The sequence below is a fragment of the Anolis carolinensis genome, unplaced genomic scaffold (assembly GCF_035594765.1).
Source record: "Anolis carolinensis isolate JA03-04 unplaced genomic scaffold, rAnoCar3.1.pri scaffold_8, whole genome shotgun sequence".
Lineage (NCBI taxonomy): Eukaryota > Metazoa > Chordata > Lepidosauria > Squamata > Dactyloidae > Anolis > Anolis carolinensis.
This window is the reverse complement of record NW_026943819.1, coordinates 20,873,206-20,897,931: the sequence shown is the minus strand read 5'-3', so window position 1 is coordinate 20,897,931 and position 24,726 is coordinate 20,873,206. Positions and strand designations below refer to the sequence as shown.

Here is a 24,726-nt window from a genome sequence, read left to right as displayed (position 1 = left end):
CTTTGGTTCATCTCAAACAAATGCACTCACATTGCACTGTCAGGTAGGCAGAGGCTGAAGGCGAGCGGCCGAGACTGTTGCTTGGAATGCATGTGTATTTGCCAGCATCTTCAGGCTTGACTCGGAAGATGATCAGAGTCCCATCAATCAGGATCCGGACCCTCAGCTTTAGGTCACTGCAATAGAACAAGATTAGAAGTTGGCAAAGTCTCAGCGATGCCAAAAGAAGCATGAGACATCTAATTATGATGAAAAACCATGGGAATTATAATAATATAATAATAACTTTATTTTTATATCCCACCACCATCTCCCCGAAGGGACTCGGGGCGGATTACATGGGGACTAAGCCCAGCAAAAACAAAGATTACAAACAAACACAATTAAAAACATAATAAAATATATAAAAAGGTAAAGGTTTCCCCTGACGTTAAGTCCAGTCATGTCTGACTCTGGGGGTTGGTGCTCATCTCCATTTCTAAGCCAAAGAGCCGGCGTTGTCCGTAGACACCTCCAAGTCATGTGGCTGGCATGACTGCATGGAGCGCCCTTACCTTCCCGCCGGAACGGTACCTATTGATCTACTAACATTGGCATGTTTTCGAACTGCTAGGTTGGCAGAAGCTGGAGCAGCAGCGGGTGCTCACTCCGCTCCCGGGATTTGAAACTGGCACCTTTCGGTCTGCAAGTTCAGCAGCTCAGTGCTTTAACACACTTCGCCACTGGGGCTCCAATAAAATATATACCATCTAATTAAAACAATTAAAACCAGCAGTAAAAATATCATAAAAATGCATCAACCAACATCAACAACTAGTAACCAGGAAATGGTGGGCATGATCAGATTTGAGAGGCAGGGCATGGATTTGTGCAAAAATGCAGACTATAGGGCCAGGTCTGGGGCAAAGTGCTGAAAACAAATTATGGGCAAAAGGTAACCTCCGGTGGCGCAGTGGATTAAACCCTTGTGCCGGCGGGACTGATGACTTGAAGGTTGGGTTGTTGACCTGAGGGTTGCTGGTTTGGATCTAACCCAGGGAGAGTGCAGATGAGCTTCCTCTATCAGCTCTAGCTCCAAGTGGAGACATGAGAGAATCCTCCTACATAGATGGTAAAAGCAACAAAAATCCTGGCGTCCCCTGGGCAACGTCCTTGCAGACAGCCAATTATCTCACACCAGAAGTGACTTGCAGTTTCTTAAGTTGCTCCTGACATAAAAAAACCCCCTATTCTAGTCAAATATCACTCTTATGATGGACAGATCTCCAACACGATGAATTTGGAAGAAAAAAGTAGATTAGAACTGCAAAAATCCTGACAGAATCCTGTATAAACCCAATTTGGATTGCACCCACATGTCTTTTAAATGAAACCCTGTTACAGTAGAGTCTCACTTATCCAACATAAACGGGCCGGCAGAATGTTGGATAAGCAAATATGTTGGATAATAAGGAGAGATTAAGGAGAAGCCTATTAAACATCAAATTAGGTTATGATTTTACAAATTAAGCACCAAAACATCATGTTATACAACAAATTTGACAGAAAAAGTTGTTCAAAATGCAGTAATGCTATGTAATAATTACTGTATTTACGAATTTAGCACCAAAATATCACGATGTATTGAAAACATTGACTACAAAAATGCGTTGGATAATCCAGAACGTTGGATAAGCGAGTGTTGGATAAGTGAGACTCTACTGTATCTTCTTCTAAGGGAGCCAGCATAGTTTGAGTGATGGACTAGGACATTGGGAGATCCAAGAATGAATTCCCACTTAGTTGCAGGAACCCACTATGTGATCTTGGGCAAGTCACACACTCACAACTTTAAACCAAAGCAATAACAACCCTCCTTTGAACCAATCTTGCCATGAAAATCTTAGGACAGAGTCATATTAAATCAGTGTCAACTTGAAAGCACATAACAATGAAACAATATATTATTTTTAAAGAAATTCTAGCATATCAAAATTGTTCATCACAGTTGGATAGGCCATTGCAACAGGAAGACAAGAGATTTAAATCCACAGTCAGTTGTCAGGAAATATACAAAGTGACAAGCCATCCTCTCCCTCTCATTCAAGCCCACCTTGCAGGGTTATTGTAAGAAGAAAAGAGAGAGTTGCCCTGAGCAAACTAGACAAGGTATCCAACAACCTGTTCTGGTCCATACCATTCCTGTTATATGCTTAAAAAGGAGCCTTATGGAGTGTGGGAAGATGACAACGGTGCACCTCATATCCACAATGTGCCAGATGTTTGCAAGAAAAGCAAGTCCTGAATCATTTATGGGTAGCCTGATTCTGGGTCCGGGTTTCAAAACTCTGCAAGTCTTGCTCCCTTGTTGCATGCATTTTAAAATTGCCACACGAAGTGTGCACGGGCTTAGCTGACACTGGATCAAAGGCAGGAAAAGTTCTACAACCCCCAGCATTTTCCACCCAACAGACACCTATTTCATCCCAAATACTCCAACAGGAATTCTGGGAGGTACAAGAATGATAGTTGCCAAATAAATAAAATGGCAGGGTGGGTGTGATCAGAACAATCCAATATGTTTAATCCTCTCCTGTACATGCTTCAGTCCCTATCTCAGCATCTGCCGCTTGAAGCAGCTGCCTCTCTGCCATGGTGAGAATCAAGATCTCACAGGATCCAACTGGGCTCTCCTTACATCCTTATTTCTCTGTCCAGATTTACATCTGAATTGGCATCAAAGCCTTTTCCCATCCATGGAAGAAATGTAAATATGATCAATGGGATTTTTTTTTTTTTGGTGTCAGGAGCAACTTGAGTCGCTTCTGGAGTGAGAAAATTGGCCGTCTGCAAGGACGTTGCCCAGGGGACGCCCGGATGTTTTTTTGATGTTTTTACCATCCTTGTGGGAGGCTTCTCTCTTGTCCCCGCATGGAGCTGGAGCTGATAGAGGGAGCTCTTTATTTATTTATTTATTTATTTATTTATTTACAGCATTTATATTCCGCCCTTCTCACCCCGAAGGGGACTCAGGGCGGATCACATTACACATATAGGCAAACATTCAATGCCTTTTAACATAGAACAAAGACAGACAAACATAGGCTCCGAGCGGGCCTCGAACTCATGACCTCCTGGTCAGAGTGATTCATTGCAGTGATTCATTGCAGCTGCTCTCCAGCCTGCGCCACAGCCCGAGCTCATCCGCACTCTCCCTGGGTGGGATTCAAACCTGGCAGCTTTCAGGTCAGCAACCCAACCTTCAAGTCACTTAGTCCACTACTTCATCTGGTCCACTAATATTTTCTTGCAAAATACACATGTTTTGTAATTCACCTCAAATTCTCTTTATCTTCCTGCAGGTTGCTGGTTTTTTTTTCCTAGAGGAAAAATGTTACATCTGAATTGGACTGAAAGGATATCCCTGGGGAATCATTCCACTTATCTGCCTGCGTTTAAAGAAAAAGGAACACAATGGGTCATTTCAGGACAACTGGTCCTCCCTAAGGGTCTGGATTAGCCAACTTGATAAGTACTCCAAAGAGTAGAGGAGCTCCGTCATATTGAAGTTCCTGCTGTGCTTTAATTATTTCAGTCTCTTCGTTCTGGAAAACATGTCTGGCTTGTTCCCTGAAGTGGGTTTCTTCAACATTCCCCATGACTTATCATATGATGCTGAGCTTCTTATCACAAGTCAGTGAAGCAGAGCTTGTGTTCCCAGCTGGGGGAAATCATAAACAATACTGATAATCTTGGCCAGGAAAAAAAGGAAACAGGCAACATATCCCCTGGACTGCAACTGGCTTTGCTCCATGGGGTAGGATTGTGGTAGTTTGTTACAGCAAGAACAAGACTCCTGGGGCATCTTAAAGATAAGTGAATTTATTGCAGTGCTAAGATTGCAGTGCTAAGGTTGCAAAACTCACTTTGCCAAATGCATGACTTGCTTTTGCAAAATGGGTATACATATATACACAGGGCTGCAGATTAAAGACAGGTATGCATAAAACATACTGGTCTCAACACCAAAAAACATGATCATTGTTGGTATATATTGGAAAATCCTAAAGGTGTTTGAGATGCCATAGGAGGTGCCGAAAAACCTTGGCTCAATGCTGATGTAAAAAATGTTCCCAACAAACCTATGATTTCTTTATTTATTTATTTGTTTGTTTGTTTGTTTGTTTGTTTGTTTACAGTATTTATATTCTGCCCTTCTCACCCTGAAGGGGACTCAGGGCGGATCACATTATACACATATAGGGCAAACATTCAATGCCCATAAACACATCAAACAGAGACCGAGACAGACAGACGCAGAGGCAATTTAACCTTCTTCTGAGGGGATGTTCGATTCTGACCACAGGGGGGAGCAGCTGCTTCATCATCCACTCTGATGGCACTTTCTCATTCCAGGTCGTAAATTAGTTAACCTTGCCTCCCCACTTTTCAGAGTGATTTATTGCAGCTGCTCAACAGCCTGCGCCACAGCCCGGCCCCAATCATATCAAGGACCAACACTTTGAATATGCACACCCTGTCCTGTCCTGTCCTGTCCTGTCCTGTCCTGTCCTGTCCTGACCTTACCTTAATAATAATAGTAATAGTAATAATAATAATAATAATAATAATAATAATAATAATAATAATAATAATAATTTTATTCTTGTCCCGCAGGGACTCAGAGTGGCTTACAAATACAAAACAAGTATACATACATAAAACATCAAATACCAAAAACGCACAAATGAAAAATTAAAACATACGATTAAAATCAACCATTAATAAGACAAAGTTAAAACGCAGCAATAAAACATAAGGATGGGCTGATCAAAGTGCACTAAGTGAGATTTGTAAACATAGAGGAAGTTAAAAGTGCTATAAGAACGTGGGGGAGAACCCAAAAGTGAGTTGAACCCTGAGGCTATACCTTTCCTTATCCTCCCCCCACCCTACCCTACCTCAACCGTGACTGTACATATGCCAAAATGGTCAACTATGGTTTATACTAACCATAGTTCTCTTAAACATCAGCATTCAAAAAATGATGTGAAGTGAATGTACTAACTCTGTTTACTTGAAACATTGAGGAGAGCATCAACACAAAAGATGAAAATAATCACACCAGGGGGAAAAGGAATCCAAGGAGAAAGCATGAATAATGTTAGCTTCCTCTTTGCAACCAATTATTTTCTGGAAGCTAGACATACCTCAGACCTTTTGTCTGAGGCATGAACTACTTGGCATGAGTTGTTTTTTTTTTACATTTACCTTTGAGACTCTTCCGTCTTGGAAGGAATATGAAATTTGAACAATCACCCTGCTTCTTACATTTCACCAAAATATTAAAATATGTATCCACCAACTTTGACAGCAAGGTCAGGCATCAGTGATGGTTTCTAAATTACAACAGAGAAACTTGTGCACACCAATTGGTTAGTTTATAAGGTCCCATGAGATTCAGCTGTTAAAAGATTCCATGTAATCCATTTTGAGGAAGAAATGCTTAAGGATGGGGCTGGGCTGTGGTGCAGGCTGTTGAGCAGCTGCAATAAATCACTCTGACCATGAGGTCATGGGTTCGAGGCCAGCCCGTGGCGGGGTGAGCACCCGTCAATTAAAAATAAAAAATAGCCCCTGCTCGTTGCTGACCTAGCAACCCGAAAGATAGTTGCATCTATCAAGTAGGAAATAAGGTACCACTTATATATAAAAAAAGTGGGGAGGCAAGATTAACTAATTTACGACCTGGAATGAGGAAGTGCCGCCAGAGTGGATGATGAAGCAGCTGCTCCCCCTGTGGCCAAAATCGAACATCCCCTCAGGAGAAGGTTAAATTGCCTCTGTGTCTGTCTGTCTCGGTCTCTGTTTGATGTGTTTATGGGCATTGAATGTTTGCCCTATGTGTGTATAATGTCATCCGCCCTGAGTCCCCTGAGTGAGAAGGACGGAATATAAATACTGCAAATAAATAAATAAATAAATAAATAAATAAGGACGATTGCCTTTTTCTCCAAACGTCTAGCACAGTGGTTCTCAACCTGTGAGTCCCCAGATGTTTTGGCCTTCAACTCCCAATAAATCCTAACAGCTGGTAAACTGGCTGGGATTTCTGGGAGTTGTATGCCAAAACACCTAGGGACTCACAGGTTGAGAACCACTGGTCTAGCATCAAATGCTTTTGCTCCTCTCATGGTACAGCAGGCCCTACTTGTGCCCAATGTATGAACTAAATTGTGCACAGAGAATATATGGCTTATCGATCCAGAAAAGAGAATGTAATCCTAGCTCATACAATCCTGCTTCTTAGCAACCTTCAGTAGATTTAAACTGTTATAATAGGTTAGGTGTGGAAGCCCAAGCACCAGATTTTGAACTTACTTCTTAAAGTAGACATTCTCTTCTTCCCAGTACCAAGTGTAGGTCAGGTTGCCTGGATATGCCTCGGCCTGGCAGGTGAACATGGCATCTTGGGAGATGTTAACGGTGGTGTTCTCCGGAGGGGAAACAATAAAAGGTGGCCCTGGGGGAGAGGACGAGATAAACAGTTACCTCAGCAGCTGAAAAGATGAAGATGAGCTCATAGCTATAGCAGCACACTGTCAGATACACAAAGAATGGAAATATGTTGACAAAAGGCCAAGAAGGTCCACAGCCAAGCTTTGATGGTTATTTTTTCCAGACAAAAGGATGACCATAACCAATCTCTTTCACACCATGTTCCTTTTTAAAAAAAATATTTTTATTACATTACTATTACTTTGTTACAAAGAAAAGAAAAATCTTTACAATTCATATAATTAAGTCTTTTCCTTCCCCCAGTGTTCTACACGTTGTGTTATAATAATAATAATAATAATAATAATAATAATAATAATAATAATAATAATAATAACTTTATTTTTATACCCCGCCCCATCTCCCCGAAGGGACTCGGGGCGGCTAACATGGGGCCTAGCCCGATAAAACAATCAATATCAGTAACACGACTATAAAACAATTATACCAGTAAAACATCAATAGCAATAAAACAATCATTAAAATTGGCAAGAAACATACAAAAACATACAATATTAAAACAGGAGACTAATTCATAAAATCCAGACAATAAAGTGCAAAATAGCATTGGCAACATCTCGAAATGGGGGTTATTATAAAATGGGCAGATGGATCAGTCCAACATCAAATTAGGTATCAAAGGCCTTTTGAAAGAGCCAGGTTCCCCATCACCGGAGTCCATTTCTTTATAGTCCAACCAGAACCTCATTTCTTCTGGTGGGGGTTGATTCCCATCTTCTCTCCTTAATGTTTCTTCAATAAATTTCTTCCATATACTTTCAAAATCATTTTTCTTCCTTAGGCCTTTTTTGACATTTAAATTGCATGTTAATCTATCATTTATTGCTAATTTCCAAATTTCCTTGTACCAATCTTCTATTCTAATTTCCACCTCCCTTTTCCAATTTCTTGCTATTAATAACCTTGCAGCCGTTAGCAACATCGTTACCAAATTCTTTTCATTTTCTTTCCATTCCTCTGTATTATAAATAGATAATAGTATAGTCGCTGGGTTTATATTGATTTTTTTCTTCATGATACTCTCTATTTCTACTATGACCTTTCCCCAAAAACTCTGTACATACTTACATTCCCACCACATATGAATATATGTCCCCCTTTCTTGACAACCCCTCCAGCATTTTTCTGAACAGCTCTTATCCATATTATGTATCTTTATTGGGGTCAAATACCACTTCCATACTATCTTGTAGTAGTTTTCTTTTATTCTAATTGATAAATTTTTGAGATGCCTTGCTTTCCATAATTTTTCCCAATTTCTTTCTCCTACTTTTATTCCCAGTTCTTCCTCCCATATTTCCCTTAATATCCCTTTCCTCCCACCTTTAATCTCTATCACACCATGTTCCAAGAACTTGTGTTACTAGCATTCATATTAATATTTGCGCCCTTCTTTTTTCTTAGGAAAGCCAAAGTGGCAAGTCCTAGGAGAACAGATTCAAAACAAAGAACCATCAGGGTTGTTGTATTTTTTCCGGGCTGTATGGCCATGTTCTAGAAGTATTCTCTCCTGACGTTTCGCCCACATCTATGGCAGGCATCCTCAGAGGTTGTGAGGTATGGAGATGGCAGGCATCCTCAGAGGTTGTGAGGTATTTCTCCATACCTCACAACCTCTGAGGATAGATGTGGGCGAAACGTCACAAGAGAATACTTCTAGAACATGGCCATACAGCCTGGAAAACGTACAACAACCCTGTGATCCCGGCCATAAAAGCTTTCGACAACACAAAGATCCATCACCTGGCCATGGAGAAAGTTCTGGGATTCGTTTCTCAACATCTGTATTTCTAACAGGACTGATCCAAGACATTTTACTGTCCAAAGCAAAGAAGGTCCCCTCTTTCAATTTGTGAACAAATTAAAATTAGACTAGGGTTGAATTTTCCTCAACCATGGCAATATGACAGTGTCCTCTATTGCATTGGTACTCAAAGTTATGGTCCCTGGACCAACGCAAGACTCTTAGCCAAACCAGCAGGTCCTCAGAAGGTCCCCAGGAAATCAAGAAACAATTGTACTCAACAGACACACATATTATTTTGGTTCCTGGCAAAATATTTAGTAACTGTCAGCCTCTTATATCAGATAACCTGAGAAGCACTGTTCTACTGAGCCTGAAGGCAACAGAGGACCTCTCAAATTTCATGTCTTGCTACTATTTCCTAGCATCTACTGCCTAGCAATGCTAAACTAGATGGAGTTTGACCCCATTTAGGAGGCTGTCTATATATTGTTCGTGGTTTTGTACAGCTATCTTTACAGAGTTCCGAAAAGTTACTGTTGTTGGACTTGAACTTCCAGAATTCCCCATCCAGCTCAGGAAAAATAATCTTGCCTCATATCAAGCGTTTAGAGGCAAATCAGAATGTTACAGATTCAATCTTCTCAGATTCAGAAAGGCATTTTATGCAAGCCACTGTTTATCAGCATCAGTGCCCCTCTTCCACCTTTTCCTCTGCCCACTCTCGACATTACTGGAAAAACGCAGGTATACTGCATGATTACTGCTATTTGAGAAGTGTTTTGAACTTTCTGAAGTGCTACGTAAGTGATAGCTTCAGAAGAGATGGTATTATTATTAACAACCCAATTCCAGTGTTTAGCAGAGGGGCAGATTGAAAAGGTGAAGACGTCATTACAAGAATGCAAAAAAAGGAAGGAAGGGAGGGTGGGCTACATTTTATCCTCAAAACCAAATGAAAAACTTAAGATCCATCATGGCTACAAGACTGCTTCAGCTCTATGGTGGATTCCTCAATGTCTCAGATACTAAGAATAAGGAGGAGGATGTGTTGTTGAAGGCTGTCATGGCCGGAATTACTGGGTTGCTGTGAGTTTTCCGGGCTGTATGGCCATGTTCCAGAAGCATTCTCTCCTGACATTTCACCTCACAACCTTTGAGGATGCCTACCATGGACTGGCAAAACATCAGGAGAGAATGCTTCTGGAACATGGCCATACAGCCCGGAAAACTCACAGCAACCCAAGGAGGAAGATGTTTCTAGCCCTCATAGTTATATATATCTTCTATATATATAAAAGTGATGGCATCAGGGCAGCGGACAAAACAACAAAACTATAGGCCCCCCAACCTCGAAATTTGACAACACAACCCATCATTCATGGCTCTAGGTTGATACAACAAACAGAAATGAAAAATAAAGTCCTAATTACAGGGAGAGGAATAATAGTTTTTATCCAATTGCTGCCAGTTTGAAGGCTAAGCTCCGCCCACTTGGTCTCCTAGCAACCTACTCAGCCCAGGGGACAGGCACAGTTAGGCTTCACTTAGGCCTCTTCCACAGATTATCAGATTTTAACTGGATTATATGGCAGTGTAGACTCAAGGCCCTTCCACATAGCTATATATATATTATCTGCTTTGCACTGGATTATCTTGACACCACACTGCCATATAATCCACTTCAGTGTGCATACTAAACATAAAGACAACCATACAACAGACATTCAATACCACCACTACTTCAACAATTTCTCACCAACACCACCAGACAACGCCAAAGCAACGTGTGGCCGGGCACCGCTAGTATATATATATATATAGAGAGAGAGAGAGAGAGAGAGAGAGAGATTGGATCTTACATTCACTACCATAAGCAGTCTTTAGAAAAGTAGCACACACTCTGTCAAATAAACAGTTTAAATATTGTGTGGCCAGCAGTACAGCAGGTGACATTCCTCCTGATCTGAAGCTTCATCTATGGAATTTCCTTTTCTAACATAATTCCACAAAGTACATTTTTTAAAAATGTCAACCTGATTAAATAAAGTATGCAGACACACAAACACACACACGTTATCTTGATATAACCATACGGAGTTAGCCTTCAATTAGCTACTTTCATCCCAGCAAAGCCCCAGGTGGTTGCAAACACTGTGTATAAAGTACTGTATATTATTTTTTTACATAAAAACGTTACTATAAACCAGAATTGGGGAAAGAATTGTACTCTTATCTTCTCCAGGGGCACTAACTGATCATTTAAACAAAAATGTTTGCAAAGGAGGAGAAGGGTGATTCATTAAATTGAGATACACAGATATTCTTTTGTCTCTCTCTATATTGTATTCTCAGTTTTGTATTCAGCCCCTTGTTACTTTTATTTAAACAGGGGAAATAGAAGTGGGTGAATAAAATGAATGGCAGCTGCTCGTCAACCAGGATGGCTATTTCATCAGCATGACAAACAATAATACCACAAAGGTATTCCAATTCAACGTGTCTTTTTCTGAAATACTAACACGAAGCACCATGTTGATGCCATCAATACACATAAACCCATTCAATGTGCCATAAAGGGCCGGCAAGTTTTTCTGCAGGGAACTCCCAACCTTTTAGCTATCTATCTCTATGTACTCCAATCTCACCTTTGGAAATAGCAAGGAATCCTATTCCCTTTGTTTCTTTCTCACCCTACCAAACACACAACATACAAGCATAACATACAAAGACCAAAAAAAATTGGGAACCACTGCTCCAGGACCATACTGGTCTGCTAGATTTTGGAAAATCTCATCCACCACTACTTTTATTTTTTAAATGTCCCATAGACCTTATAGGGGTTATAGGGGCTACTTTACCATGTTTTAGGCCCCTAAGGAGATGCCTTGAAAAAATTAGTGATTTGACCTCACTTCAAATTTCCAATATCCCAGGGTGGAGGCCGGAAAAAAATCACAAAAATGTCCCATACCTCCTAGGAAAAAAATTCCTAGCTGGAAAATATATTTAAAAATTGACATTTAGGGAATCATGCATCCCTCCAGATGACAATGGACTGCAATATGCAGTGTGATCAACTGCATATTGCACACAACTTTCCTGACTCCGTTTTAGAGTCACCGCAGTTATTAACAAGGTTTGCTTCATTTGTGAACACAAGGAAGGCGCTAAACAAATGAGCCAGACCTTAGGGTCTACTAAAATATCCCCCACCCACCCACTTAATGTGATGGTCCTGCAACTCCCATCATCTTTGTCCAGATCTAATGATCAAGAATGCTGAATATTACAGTCCAACAACACTTGAAGGGGAGTATGATTCCCCAGGGAGAATTTTTTTAACAATTGCTTACTAATATTTGCGGATCTGCTTCATTATCCTAAAGGCACCAGATCCTGTCTCATCTTGGAATCTAAGTGGGGTCAATCCTTGTTAGTACCTGGAAAGGAGACTATCAATTTAACCCAGGCTCTGTTTCAGAAAAAAAAGGAGCTGGCAAAACCACCTTGGAGTATTCATTGCCTAAGAAAACCTTGCAAAATTCATGGGGTCACCGTAAGTCCACAGGCGACTTAAGGCAGAAAAGAAAAAGAAAAAAATCTTAAAATAGCATTGCCTAGCTCTGATTATAATGCAAACCTTTCAAGCCTGAGATAAATGTTTAAAAAGTATTATGACTGCTTCACGTGTTACACTGCTAGCAAAGAAAAGGACCACGTACATGCCTTGGCTGCAGAGGTCATCTCAAGCAGGGAATGACCTCAGTGGCAGAAGGGCAGCTGTCAATCATCACAAACGGCAGAAGACACTGGACGTCTAGCCGCATCCGCTGGGCAGCGGACTGAGAACAACCTGCAGCCACTTCCCAACATAAGCCCTATTGCCAAACACAGGAGGAAGATGCTGCATGGCCTTCGAGGATTGACAGCTGTTAAGAGTTCATGCTGCCTCCCTTCTACAAAGAACTCCATCAGAACTGCAATTCTTTTGGCAATTCTGCAGAAATGTAGGGGGAAAGAGCAGCCATCACTATCCCAGAGATATTTCTTCACTGATTTTGTCCTTTCAAGGACAAATCATTTATGTAGTATTTTTCCCCACTGCACAAGATTTTCTGTGCACTTTTTGAACACTACTCATGCGCCTTTTAAACAGAGGCTGGATGGCCATCAGTCAGGGGTGCTTTGTTCTGCGATGCTGCAATGGGTTAAACCCTAATGCTGCTGAATTGCTAACCTGAAGGTCAGCAGTTCTAATGGGGTCAGCCCTAGTTCCTGCCAACCTAGCAGTTCGAAAACATGCAAATGTGAATAGATAAATAGGTACCACTTTGGTGAAAAAAGGCAAAGAGACGCTCCAAGCAATCTTGCCTGGCACACGAGGTGACAACACAGGCTCCTCGGCTTGAAACTGGAGAAAAGAACCTCCCCAGAGCCAGACATGAGCACCGCCTCCAGAAGCTGTAAATAAAAGGAGAAGCCTTTGCCTTTGTTTGTGTTTGTGTGTCTCATTATATATGATTATAAAGGCACTGAATGTTTGCCTATGTATGTAAATACTGTAATTCACTCTGAGACTCCTAGGGGAGAAGGGCCAAATATAAATAAAGTGTATTATTATTATTATTATTGACACAACGACATAGTCTGACAGAGCAAACAAGATAGATATGCTGGATTTCATATCACAAGTCGAACACTTCCCAAGCTTTTAGGACTGTGTGATGTATTTTCGGATGATGTGCGCAGATCCCAGTTGGGTGGCCTTTTGCAGTTGGCAGATCGTAATTTTGTCAATGTCTATTGTTTCCAAATGTTGACTGGGATCTTTTGGCATGGCACCCAGTGTGCCAATCACCACCAGGACCACCTGCACTGGTTTCTGCCAGAGTCTTTGAAGTTTGATTTTGAGGTCCTGATAGCGGCTGAGTTTTTCCTATTATTATTATTATGACACAGCAAACAAGATAGATATGCTGGATTTCGTATCACAAAATCACAAGTCGAACACTTTCCAAGTGTCTAGGACTGTGTGATGTATTTTCGGATGATGCGTGCAGGTCCCAGTAGGGTGGCCTTTTGCAGTTGGCAGATCATAATTTTGTCAATGTCTGTTGTTTCCAAATGCTGGCTGAGATCTTTTGGCACGGCACCCAATGTGCCCATCACCACCGGGACCACCTGTACTGGTTGTTGTTGTTAATAATAATAATATAATATAATAATATTATTATTATTATTATTATTATTATTATTATTATTATTATTATTATTATTATGCTTTTCCTACATAGCACTGGGTTGAACTCTATTATTCAGTGATTCCATGATTCTGGAAATCTTTCAGGGAGGAATTTGTATAATCTCTGGCCCAATGTGGCAGGTAACAGTCCTGGTTAATGTTCTGCAACATCACTTTTTAGGCTGCTTTTAAAATGTTCCAGTTTCTCTCTCCCCTTCCTGCTTTCTCTCTTTGCCTTCTATTAACTTCCACTGGTCCAAATATAGTCCATAATCCAAAAGCAAAGGAAGAGGGAAAAGAGCAAAAATTGCCACTCTTATAGCCTCTTCAAGTTTGGACATTATTTCTCATTTATAACATGGGTCTGACCTGATGACCTGCCGACGTGTCCTAATTTTCATCTATGAAATATTGGAGAGTCTGCTTTTGTACAGAAATACATATGGGTGTTTTTATACAGAAACACTTTTATGTGCTAAATAAACCATTTCCAGGGGAAACACTGTTTTCTGCACAGAAAAGTCATGGCTAGAGAGAAAAAACATTATCCATGCAACCTCACACACATACAATAGAGTCTCACTTATCCAACATTCACTTATCCAACATTCTGGATTATCCAATGCATTTTTGTAGTCAAGGTTTTCAATATATCGTGATTTTTTGGTGCTAAATTCATAAATACATTAATTACTACGTAGCATTACTGCACATTGAACTACTTTTTCTGTCAAATTTGTTGTCTAACACGATGTTTTGGTGCTTCATTTGTAAAATCATAACCTAATTTGATGTTTAATAGGTTTCGCCTTAATCTCTCCTTATTATCCAACATATTCGCTTATCCAATGTTCTGCCGGCCCGTTTATGTTGGATAAGTGAGACTCTACTGTACTTTCTGAAAGTGAACGACTCCTGAAAGACTTCTTGAACTATTAAGTATCTTGTATTAATATTATTGTCCATTCAACTGTGAAATTTCCTTTTCCTTTTCCCATTTCGTAACACTCTGCACTTTGCCTGGGATCTACGAATTAGTCTCCTGTTTTTAACACTGTATCCTGCTTGTTGATTTTAATGATTGTTTTTATTGATGTTGATGTTTTTTACTGGGATAACTGTTTTATTGCTTTGTTACTGTTATTTGTTTGTTTTATCAGGCCCCATGTAAGCCGCCCCGAGTCCCTTCGGGGAGATGGGGCGGGGTATAAAAATAAAGTTGTTGTTGTTGTTGTTGTTGTTGTTGTTGTTGTTGTTGTTGTTGTTATTATTATTATTATTATTATTATTATTATTATTATTATTATTATTATTATTATTATTACTATTGAGGCTGTTCACTCTTGGGTCTCCCAAGCATTTCCTCTACACATTCTGTAGATGTATTGTCATGAAAGGCTTCCCAAACTGAAAAATCTTGAACACGTCTGTTTTTAATAATACAGGTTTCCTGAGTATCAGAAAAATTGATTTGGGGAAACAAAATGTAATGGATCTTTTTTCAATCTCTGTATCTCGGATCTGTATGCAGAATTATTTCATGACGATTCTTTTTCTTCCTTCTTTTCCTTCTTTCCTTCCAAGCCAGCCATAGGTTTTGGGAATTGTATTTCTAAAAGTAACTCTTCAAACAAGACACTGTCAATTATAAGAACACTCTTGCTGCCCGCCTTCCCCCATTTTAAGGCCTTCTGGTGGGTCAGAGCTATCAAATCAATACCCCAATAAATACAGCTCCCGGAACACCTGCTAAGCAAACTGGATGGAAGGGCGGGAGGATATATTATAGATGCAGACATACAGGCAATCGATAGGGCATGTCTTTCCCCCAAGGCAAGGAAAGGCAAGGCAGAGCTAGGGCTGTCCCACTTTCAGGCGGAGAACTATCCTATGGCAAAGCCTTTTGTCTTTAGGCAGAGACAGAAGGCACATTGGCCTTTCCTCCCTACTCCGTCCTTTGCATTCCTCCCATCGTTCAGCTGAGCTGGCAGCCCTCACCATTATTTAAATGTCTGGGGTTTGGACTTAATTCTCTTGTTTATTTATTGATGGCATTTTGGAGGGCTTTTTTGTTCCTTTTCTAAATGGATGATTGGAAAGAGGCCCAGCTCCCTGGCTGGAGGTTATACGGTCGTTCGTTCAAGAGTCACCTTCAAAGAGATTCGTGTGGTTAACTCTTCTTTAATGGGAAGCTCAATGTAACACAAATGCACCCCAAGGAGGTGGGATGGGCAATGCCATCTCTCCACAAAATGCCCCTTATTATAATTAACATAATTTGCTGTAAAGGCCCCTGTGGGTAGTATAACATGCTTCCATGCCCTCTGATTCCAATAATATAGACTCACTCATAGTTTAACTCAACACTAGCTGTGCCCGGCCACGCGTTGCTGTGGCAAAGTGGTGGTGGTATTGGTTAAAAATTGTTGTGTAATTTTTATTTGATGTTATTTGTAAATTTTTTAATTAATTTTATTGTAAGTTATCTTTTTATTTTATATATTTTATTTTTTCTTGTATTATTTTTAGTTATTTTCTGTTATTATAGTATTTTATTGTATTAATTTTTTAGTGTTTTAAATTTTTTTGTGTTTTTTATTTTTTTTATTGGGTTGCTAGGAAACCAAGTTGGAGGAGCTTAGCCTTCTAACTGGCAGCAATTGGATAAAAGCAATTATTCCTCTCTCTCTAATTAGGACTTTATTTTTCTTTTCTTTTTGTTGTATCAACCTAGAGCCGTGGATGATGGGTTGTGTTGTCAAATTTAGAGGTTGGGGGGCCTGTAGTTTTGTTGTTTTGTGGGTCGCCGTGATGCCATCACTCTTTTATATATATATAGATGGAGTATAACTATACTATTCAATTCCAGGGGATGTGGTAAAAACCACTGACTTAGATGGCTGAAGGGGATTTAATAAATTCATAGAGGATAAAGCTATCAGTAACTACCCATCATGGCATGCATATGCTACTTCTAGGATCCAAAATGGAATGCCTTCGGGTCACAACTGAGAGAAGAGGCAAAATGGGGTACTAGAATATATAGGCCTTTGGTTTGATCCTTGGTCCTTTTCTATTTAGTGCCACAACTCTTCATAGAAGCCAACATGACTAATCTGAGGCTATCATACTTTGGAAATATCATCATCATCATCATCATTTAATTACTTATTAATCTCCCTCCATCCAAGATGCTCTAGGCCAAGGGTCCCCAAACTAAGGCCCGGGGGCCGGATGCGGCCCTCCAAGGTCATTGACCTGGCCCCCGCCCTCAGTTTTAGACTTAGTCCGAAATGACTTGAAGGCACAACAACAACAATCCTACTTAACTTGACTATCTCTTTGGTCAGAAGCAGGCCCACACTTCCCATTGAAATCCTGATAGGTTTGCACAGTATGTTGGTTAAAATTGTTTTTATTTTTAAATATTGTATTGTTACTGTGCAATCCTGATAATATAATATATTGTGTATACATATAATACTGATAATAATATTATAATGTAATACAATATAATATTTATTTATTTATTACAGTATTTCTACCCCGCCCTTCTCACCCAATAGGGGACTCAGGGCGGCTAATAATAATACAATATAATAATATTGTATAATATAATAATATATATTATATATCAAATGTAATATTACTAATAAGATTACGGTATAGTGGTATAGTACAATATAGTAATATATAATGCTAATATTGTGATATGCTAATAATATAATATATTGTATGTACATATAACTTGTAAGCCGCTCTGAGTCCCCTTTGGGGTGAGAGAGGGTGGGGTATAAATGTAGTAAACAAACAAATAAATAATTGTTGTTGGGGTTTTGTTTTGTTTTTTGCACTACAAATAAGACATGTGCAGTGTGCATAGGAATTTGTTTGTATTTTTTTAAAATGATAATTCGGCCCCGCAACAATCTGAGGGGCCGTGAACTGGCCCTCCACTTAAAAAGTTTGAGGACCCCTGCTCTAGGCGATTTACAAGCTAAATTGTAAAGGATAAAAATACATACATACAAATATTGATAAAATTAACATAGATCAAAAGCTCTAGTAAAAAGCCAGGTCTTAATATCATGAGAAGACATGACTCACTAGAAAAGACAATAATGTTTGGTACAATAGAAGGTTTCATTTATCCACACTGAACAAAACATCCCCTCTCTATGTGTTTTTGAGAACCTTCAGCAAGGATCTATTACTTTCTTGGCCAAAAGTCCTTCATTTCAATAGAGTTTGTTATCATTCATGTACAATATAACTCCCAAGTCGCAAAGACCCCATCTACACTGCCCTATAATGTGGTTTGAATTTGTATGATATGGTCAGTGTAAACCAGACATGGGCAAACTTCGGCCCTTCAGGTGTTTTGGGCTTCAATTCCAAGAAATCCAGCTGTTAGGAGGTGTGGTGTAGACTCATATAACACAGTTCAATGCAGTTAAACTGCATTTTAGGAGCCCACATTTATCATATGATGTTATTTCAAACTTCATCATATGGCAGTGTAGATGGGGCCAAGTATTCACTTCTTTCTGAAAAATGGTGAATCCAACAGGGATAAATCATATGCTGCAGCAAACAATGACATCCACAAAGTCTTTGGCTTGAAGATTACAACTGCACCAGGCATCCTGTTTTGAGGGGATCTGAAAGGACAGCCCAATGCTAGAAATTACCTTGGACAAGCAAGCGGGTAGTGTGCATGGCCTCTCCCTGGATACTGTACGCTCGGCAGGTGTAAGCGCCACGGTCATTCCGACTGATAGAAGTAACGGTCAGACTCCCATCACTAACCTGAGAGAGAAGGAAATGAAAGTCAATCCAAAAAGGTTTTACAACGTCTTAACCCTTATCTTAAGTATGCTGGTGCCTCACCATACTACGACTCCCATCATTCCATAGCATTGAACATGACAGTTAAAATAATGTCAACCTGCATTCATTCTACAGTGTAGATACAGTCATAGTGGTGAAGCAGCTGCTCCCCCCTGTGGCCAGAATCGAACATCCCCTCAGGAAAAAGTTAAATTGCCTCTGCGTCTGTCTCTGTCTCGGTTCTATGTGTATATGGGCATTGAATGTTTGCCGTATATGTATATAATGTGATCCGCCCTGAGTCCCCTTCAGGGTGAGAAGAGCGGAATATAAATGCTATAAATAAATAAATAAATAAATAAATAAATAAATAAATAAATAGTGGGACTTCTGCTCTGCATAACATTCACTGCACCACCATGAATCCAAGCCAGCATTATCTACCTGATACATGCAAGAATTTTCCAAAGTATTGGGTAGAGATGTGTACCAAACATACTTCCAAGACTTGTGAGTTAGAGATGCCCTCAACTAAGCATGCAGAACATGTGTGTATCCCTAAGGCATGGACCCCTTTATATCTTACCTGATATTTCTTATTGTCATTCAAGTAGTCCCCTTCTTTTAGCCAGGTCACAGTTGGTTTTGGGTTCCCAAACGCCATGCAAGTCAGGGTGATGCTGCTGCCTTCTTTCGCCTCTACGTATTGGGGGGGAGTCTCTGTGAAGGTGGGAGGAGCTGAAAGAAAGACATGAAGATGTCTTAGGGTCCCGTGCATCACAGTCAAAGGCCGTAAAGTGTCAGTTTCAGCATCACTGCTGCAGAGGCTAGAACAGGTTCTGGAAAATTGGGCTGATAGGAAGTACATGACTCCTGTTGGCTGTGTATAGCCCACCCTGGCTCACAGGTTGATTGACAGACCTTGTGTTATATCCCAGCTACCTTTGGCCCCTGTATCTGACCCTGGGTTCATCTTTGACCAGGATGAGGAATATGTTGATATTTCTCCTAGTCAGCATTCCTGATGAATTTGCAGCTGCCACTTGTTGATGATACACAGCCAGCTCTAATTGAAAGGGAAAGTGTTGTGGATAACTCTACTCCCTTGCCAGATGTCTCTAGCTCGCCGGAGTCTGCGTCCTTCAACCGGAGAGAGTATCTAAACAAGCAGAGATCTGAGAAACAAGCGTGGAGGAGAAGTGGCTGCTTGGCTGAGCATAGAGACTCTCTCTAGAAGCCTTTCCCTTGGGAACTTTGGGAAGGAAGGACCCCCCCCCCCCCCCCGCTTTTGGTGGGAGACTCTGCACTTCAATAAAAGTTTCGCTCCCAGTAGTTTCCCTTGCGGTGTCAACGTTGCTTACTACTAAGAAGGTTCATCGTCTCCAGTTTCCAGCTCCTCGACCCTAGCGGCTAGCAGTCGCCGCGACTCATGAGTAGACCCAGATTTAGGTCTACTTTCCTGTTTTTTCGTGAACCAAGATTTGTTTCCACAATATCAAGTTCCTGCTTTGCTACTAAGATCTATTCTCAAATATTCAGACCTTGCTTGTCAGCCTCATTTGCTGATTTAATTTCCCACTCCAAGGCTGCCATCAGTTTTGGAGTGTGTTTCGGTTTCCGGACTTTGGACGCTAATAGTGGACATATTCCTGGACATTTCTGGACTATCTTATACTTTTTCTTAAAGGGCTATCGCTTGCTCAACTTTTCCACCAATTCATTTTGGAATTATTATTTGCTTTAATCAAGATATTAAAAGAATATTGGTCTCTGTGTTGGTTTTCAGTGCTCTCAGGCTGCAACACCTTGCATTTTTACCATCAAACCAATGTTTCTGAGTGGAGATAATAAGGGATTGTATTATGCAAAGTACAATGGGAGCACAATGGTTGTTTGTAATGGCACTAAACAGAGGCTGGATGGCCATCTGTCGGCGATGCTTTGAATGCGATTTTCCTTCTTCTTGACAGGGGCTTGGACTGGATGGCCCATGAGGTCTCTTCCAACTCTATCATTCTATGATTCTACCTTCCTAACTTTGTTGCACTATTATAAACATCAGCAAGAGCAACCTTGGCCTTGATTGAGTCCTAAAGGCACAGAATCAAATTTGGAAATAAATTCCACTGGATAAAGAGTCTCCCTGAAGGAAGCCAGAGGGTAAATCAGCTTTCTCATTGCCCCAAAGGTTTTCTGTAATTTAACAAAGGATCATAAGAAAATGTCTTATTTGTTAAAAGAATAAAGAGGATGAAGAAGCGGTCCCTATATTGCACCCCACCATTACAAAATAATTTTCAAAATGCTCAGAGACACTGCAGTGCAGAAACTAATCTGCCTTTTGATTAAAGAGACTCTGGCAGAATTATAATAAAGGCCTAATCATAAATGGCTGTTAAGTCCAATTTGGTAGAAAGACATTTCAGCAATTTCAATTGACTCAGAAAAGAAATTATTTGGGGTAGCTGCCCTCCCTGAATAGGATTTATTTTCTTAAAAGGGAAAAAAAAGGAATAACTGGGCTAATATGTTCCAAAGGGGAAGCGTGAGGTGGGAAGGAGCTGGAGAGCAACTCCGAATACAAATACGATCGTGCTCGTACAGCACTGCCGGATCTAGAGCATTAACATCCGCAATCAGGTTATTACAAAGCAAGAGAAAATGGTTTAACCTCATAATACAAAGGAGTTTCAACCTCCTTGGGATTGGAGGCTTGTCAGTGATGTGAAGGATGCTGCAAATTATGTAGGACTGGCATTTGAAAATCTGTACTGGAGATACTATTGAATTCCACAACAGCTTTACAACAGAAGAGCAAAGGAGATACCAGAATCTATGTTGTGGTAATACCTTCATCAGACCAGCCAGATAGACCTGTAAGTCTTTGCTAGCTTTTAAGACCTTCAGATCCTTCATCAGATAAGATACAGGATGAGCATCCCTTACCTCAAATGCTTGTGATCAGCAGCATTTTGCATTCCATATAAGTAATAATTTGAAAGCACACAGTGAACACAACATAATGAGTTATCTTGCAGATGGGACCCAAGTCTAAATGTGAAATTAATTTATGGTTCAGATGCACCTTATACATATAGCCTGGAGGTAATTTGATACAATATTTTAAATATTTTAGTGCATAAAAAGTTTGTGTACATTGAACCATCAGAAAGCAAAGGTGTCACTTTCTCAGCCACCCATGTGGACAATTCTTGATTTTAGATTTCGGGATTCCAGATAAGGGATGGAAGGTCGGGAAAAAGGACTTGATTGTAAAATCATGTTATCTGCATAATGGTGAAGAAGAAACATCAGAATCTCAAATTAAATTCATCAAGTATTAAATACACTGAATTCTGTATTTTCCCAAACTTTCGTTTTTTGAGCATGGCTCCCATAAACCTGCTGCTGAAAGTTGAAATCTGGAAAGTACGTTTTTTGAGCTCTGATTTTGGGAGCCTGTGGGTCGATTCTAAGAATAATCCCAATACAGAAAGTGTATGACATGATTAAACTTTTTGACACACCTATTGCCATGCCACAGTTCACGCAACGAAGACAAGCCCTGTCTCTTTCCACTTTCTGCCACCCACTTCAGTTTGACAGAGCAAAAGAGTTCCAAAACTTTGTAGAGCAGAAGCAAGAAGACTGAGCTGCCCCCAAAGCAAATTTAGTCTGACATCCCTGCAAGACACAATGTCATCTAAATGTCACAGCAACCTTCCACTGAAATTCCAGGCAGGTAAAAAGTTACTGCAGAACACACGCAAGCTGTTTGAACAGATCTTTTCTCCAATCAGTTTAGCTTAATGTCTGACATGCTGGAGAAGAAAATGCAGGGAAAGACATTTGTAATGCCAATGCGCATTCTGCGGTTGTGGATTTTTTTTTACTAAGCAAGATTCATGGATTATTACTAAGTCTTGTTCTTGATGTTGTGTGCCATCAAGTTATTTCTGAGATATGGCAACTCCAAGGGCTTTCTTGGCAAAATTTGTGCATAAGTCTTCCTCAGAGAGTGTGACTTGCCATGGTTGAGCAGGGATTCAAACCCTGTCTCCAGAGTCCTAGTTTAATACTCAAACCACCATACTATGATGGTTACCTAAGTCTTAATACCTAATATATTTGAGTGCTGGTGTGGGAGGAGATAAAAAGAGACAGGGTATTCTGCTTGGCAAATAGAGGGAGAAAACGTGGAGGCAGTGACAGACTTTATATTTCTAGGTGCGAAGATCACTGCAGATGCAGACTGCAGCCAGGAAATCAGAAGATGTTTACTTTTTGGGAGGAGAGCAATGGCCAACCTTGACAAAATAGTGAAGAGCAGAGACATCACACTGGCAACGAAGGTCCGCATAGTCAAAGCAATGGTATTCCCCATAGTAACCTATGGATGCAAGAGCTGGACCATAAGGAAGGCTGAGCAAAGGAAGATAGACGCTTTTGAACTCTGGTGCTGGAGGAAAATCCTGAGAGTGCCTTGGACCGCAAGAAGATCCAACCAGTCCAGGAAATAATGCCCGGCTGCTCACTGGAGGGAAGGATAGTAGAGGCTGAAGTATTTTGGCCACATCATGAGGAGACAGGAAAGCTTGGAGAAGACCATGATGCAGGGGAAAATGGAAGGTAAAAGGAAGAGAGGCCAACCAAGGGCGAGATGGATGGACGGTATTCTTGAAGTGACTGGCTCGACCTTGAAGGAACTGGGGGCAGCAACGGCCGACAGGGAGCTCTGACGTGGATGTCCATGAGGACACGAAGAGTTGAAAATGACTGAACGAGTGAGACGATGACGATTCTGCTTGGGCTCAAGGCAACCATTAAAAACTTCATTAGATTTTAAATAAGATGCTACCAAATTCCAGTTTCTCCACCTCCCTGTACCCTGCAGCAACTGAGCCGGACACAAGTTAGTTTATTTCTCGCGATTCATTAGTTTCCAGAATGAAGCCAGCCTCGTGGGTTTCACTTTCCTTGGCCCACAGTGCCATAGTGTTTGACTGGAGTAGTGCTAAAGAACTTGAAATTCCAAGTTGCACTGAACAAAACTAGTTTGGTCATTTTGTTATCTACTGCATTCAGTGCATACGGAGGAAGAGAAAGGGAGAAAACTCTAAAGTGGGGGTCTCAAGGTCATCATTCTGGCACAAAAAAGTGTTGTTCTTATGTCATTTCTGCATATTGGCAATGGTGCTGAACACATGTGCTCCATGATCCTCTCTCCCCCTTCCCACATACACAACACCTACAAGTGCAGTAGAGTCTCACTTATCCAAGCCTCGCTTATCCAAGCTTCTGGATTATCCAAGCCATTTTTGTAGTCAATGCTTGCAATATATCATGATATTTTGGTGCTAAATTTGTAAATACAGTAATTACAACATAACATTACTGCGTATTGAACTACTTTTTCTGTCAAATTTGTTGTATAACATGTTGTTTTGGTGCTTAATTTGTAAAATCATAACCTGATTTGATGTTTAATAGGCTTTTCCTTAATCCCTCCTTATTATTCAAGATATTTGCTTATCCAAGTTTCTGCCGGCCCGTTTAGCTTGGATAAGTGAGACTCTACTGTACTTCTATTAACATGGTTATGGTTCTCATGACCTTGAGCTTCAGTTTTTGAGACCTAAGATGACATGGTCTGAATTAAGCTCTCTAGAACTCAAGGTTTGGTCCTGAGACTTAGGACTGAGACCCATTTTCCACTCCTCTAAATGAAGTGAAGGAATCTCAGGGTGAGAGCACTGCCTTGGAATGTGTGTGCATATTTTGTGGGACCATAGTTCTGAGAAATGTCTTCAAAAAGGGTCACTTTTAAAGCTTTGTCTAGAAATAGTATGCTAAACTATTATAGGTGTTATAGAGATGCATTTCAGCTCAGTCCTAATTCCTATAGAGTGATTTTACTCTGTGCCCCTGTTCTCTTTTGGGGACCATATTTATCAATAGCTATAAGAACAAGTTTGATATCAAGCTGGTATGAAATTTCACATCTCTAAGGTTTTGGAAAGTGTATAGCTTTCCAGATGTTGCTAGATTGCAACTTCCAGGAATTTTAACATCTGGCTTTGTTGGCGAGGGCTGCTAGAATTGCACTTTTAGCGGACCCCATGATGCCCACCGAAATCCAATCTTAATTCGCCGGGTTTTAACAAATGACCTTGTCTGGCTATTCAAGTTCATTGGAAATGCCAAGAAGGGAGCTTCACACATTGAGAGAACAAGCTGTGACTGAGCTACATCTTCAGCTCACAAGGAGATCTTCTTACTGGAAAGGAGGCAAAAAGAAGACATCCCTTCCCAAATAACATTATGCACGCTTCTATTTAAATTTCCCTTC

The 24,726-nt window shown here is 40.4% G+C and overlaps 1 protein-coding gene across 7 annotated transcripts in view; it reads right to left on the bottom strand.

The window, feature by feature from the left end:
• igsf9b (immunoglobulin superfamily member 9B) overlaps nt 1-24,726 on the bottom strand; it is a 166,147-nt gene that overhangs the window by 64,710 nt on the left and 76,711 nt on the right. For all 7 annotated transcript variants that reach the window (XR_010000399.1, XR_010000400.1, XM_016994963.2 and 4 more), the window contains exons 4-7: nt 18,964-19,115; nt 18,239-18,356; nt 6,361-6,502; nt 31-176 (exon numbers count right to left, since the gene is read on the bottom strand). Coding sequence is in view for 5 of the 7 variants with exons in the window: in XM_016994963.2 (XP_016850452.2) it covers nt 31-176; nt 6,361-6,502; nt 18,239-18,356; nt 18,964-19,115 (558 nt within the window). In the remaining 2 variants the exon portion in view is untranslated. The remainder of the gene's footprint in view (nt 1-30; nt 177-6,360; nt 6,503-18,238; nt 18,357-18,963; nt 19,116-24,726) is intronic.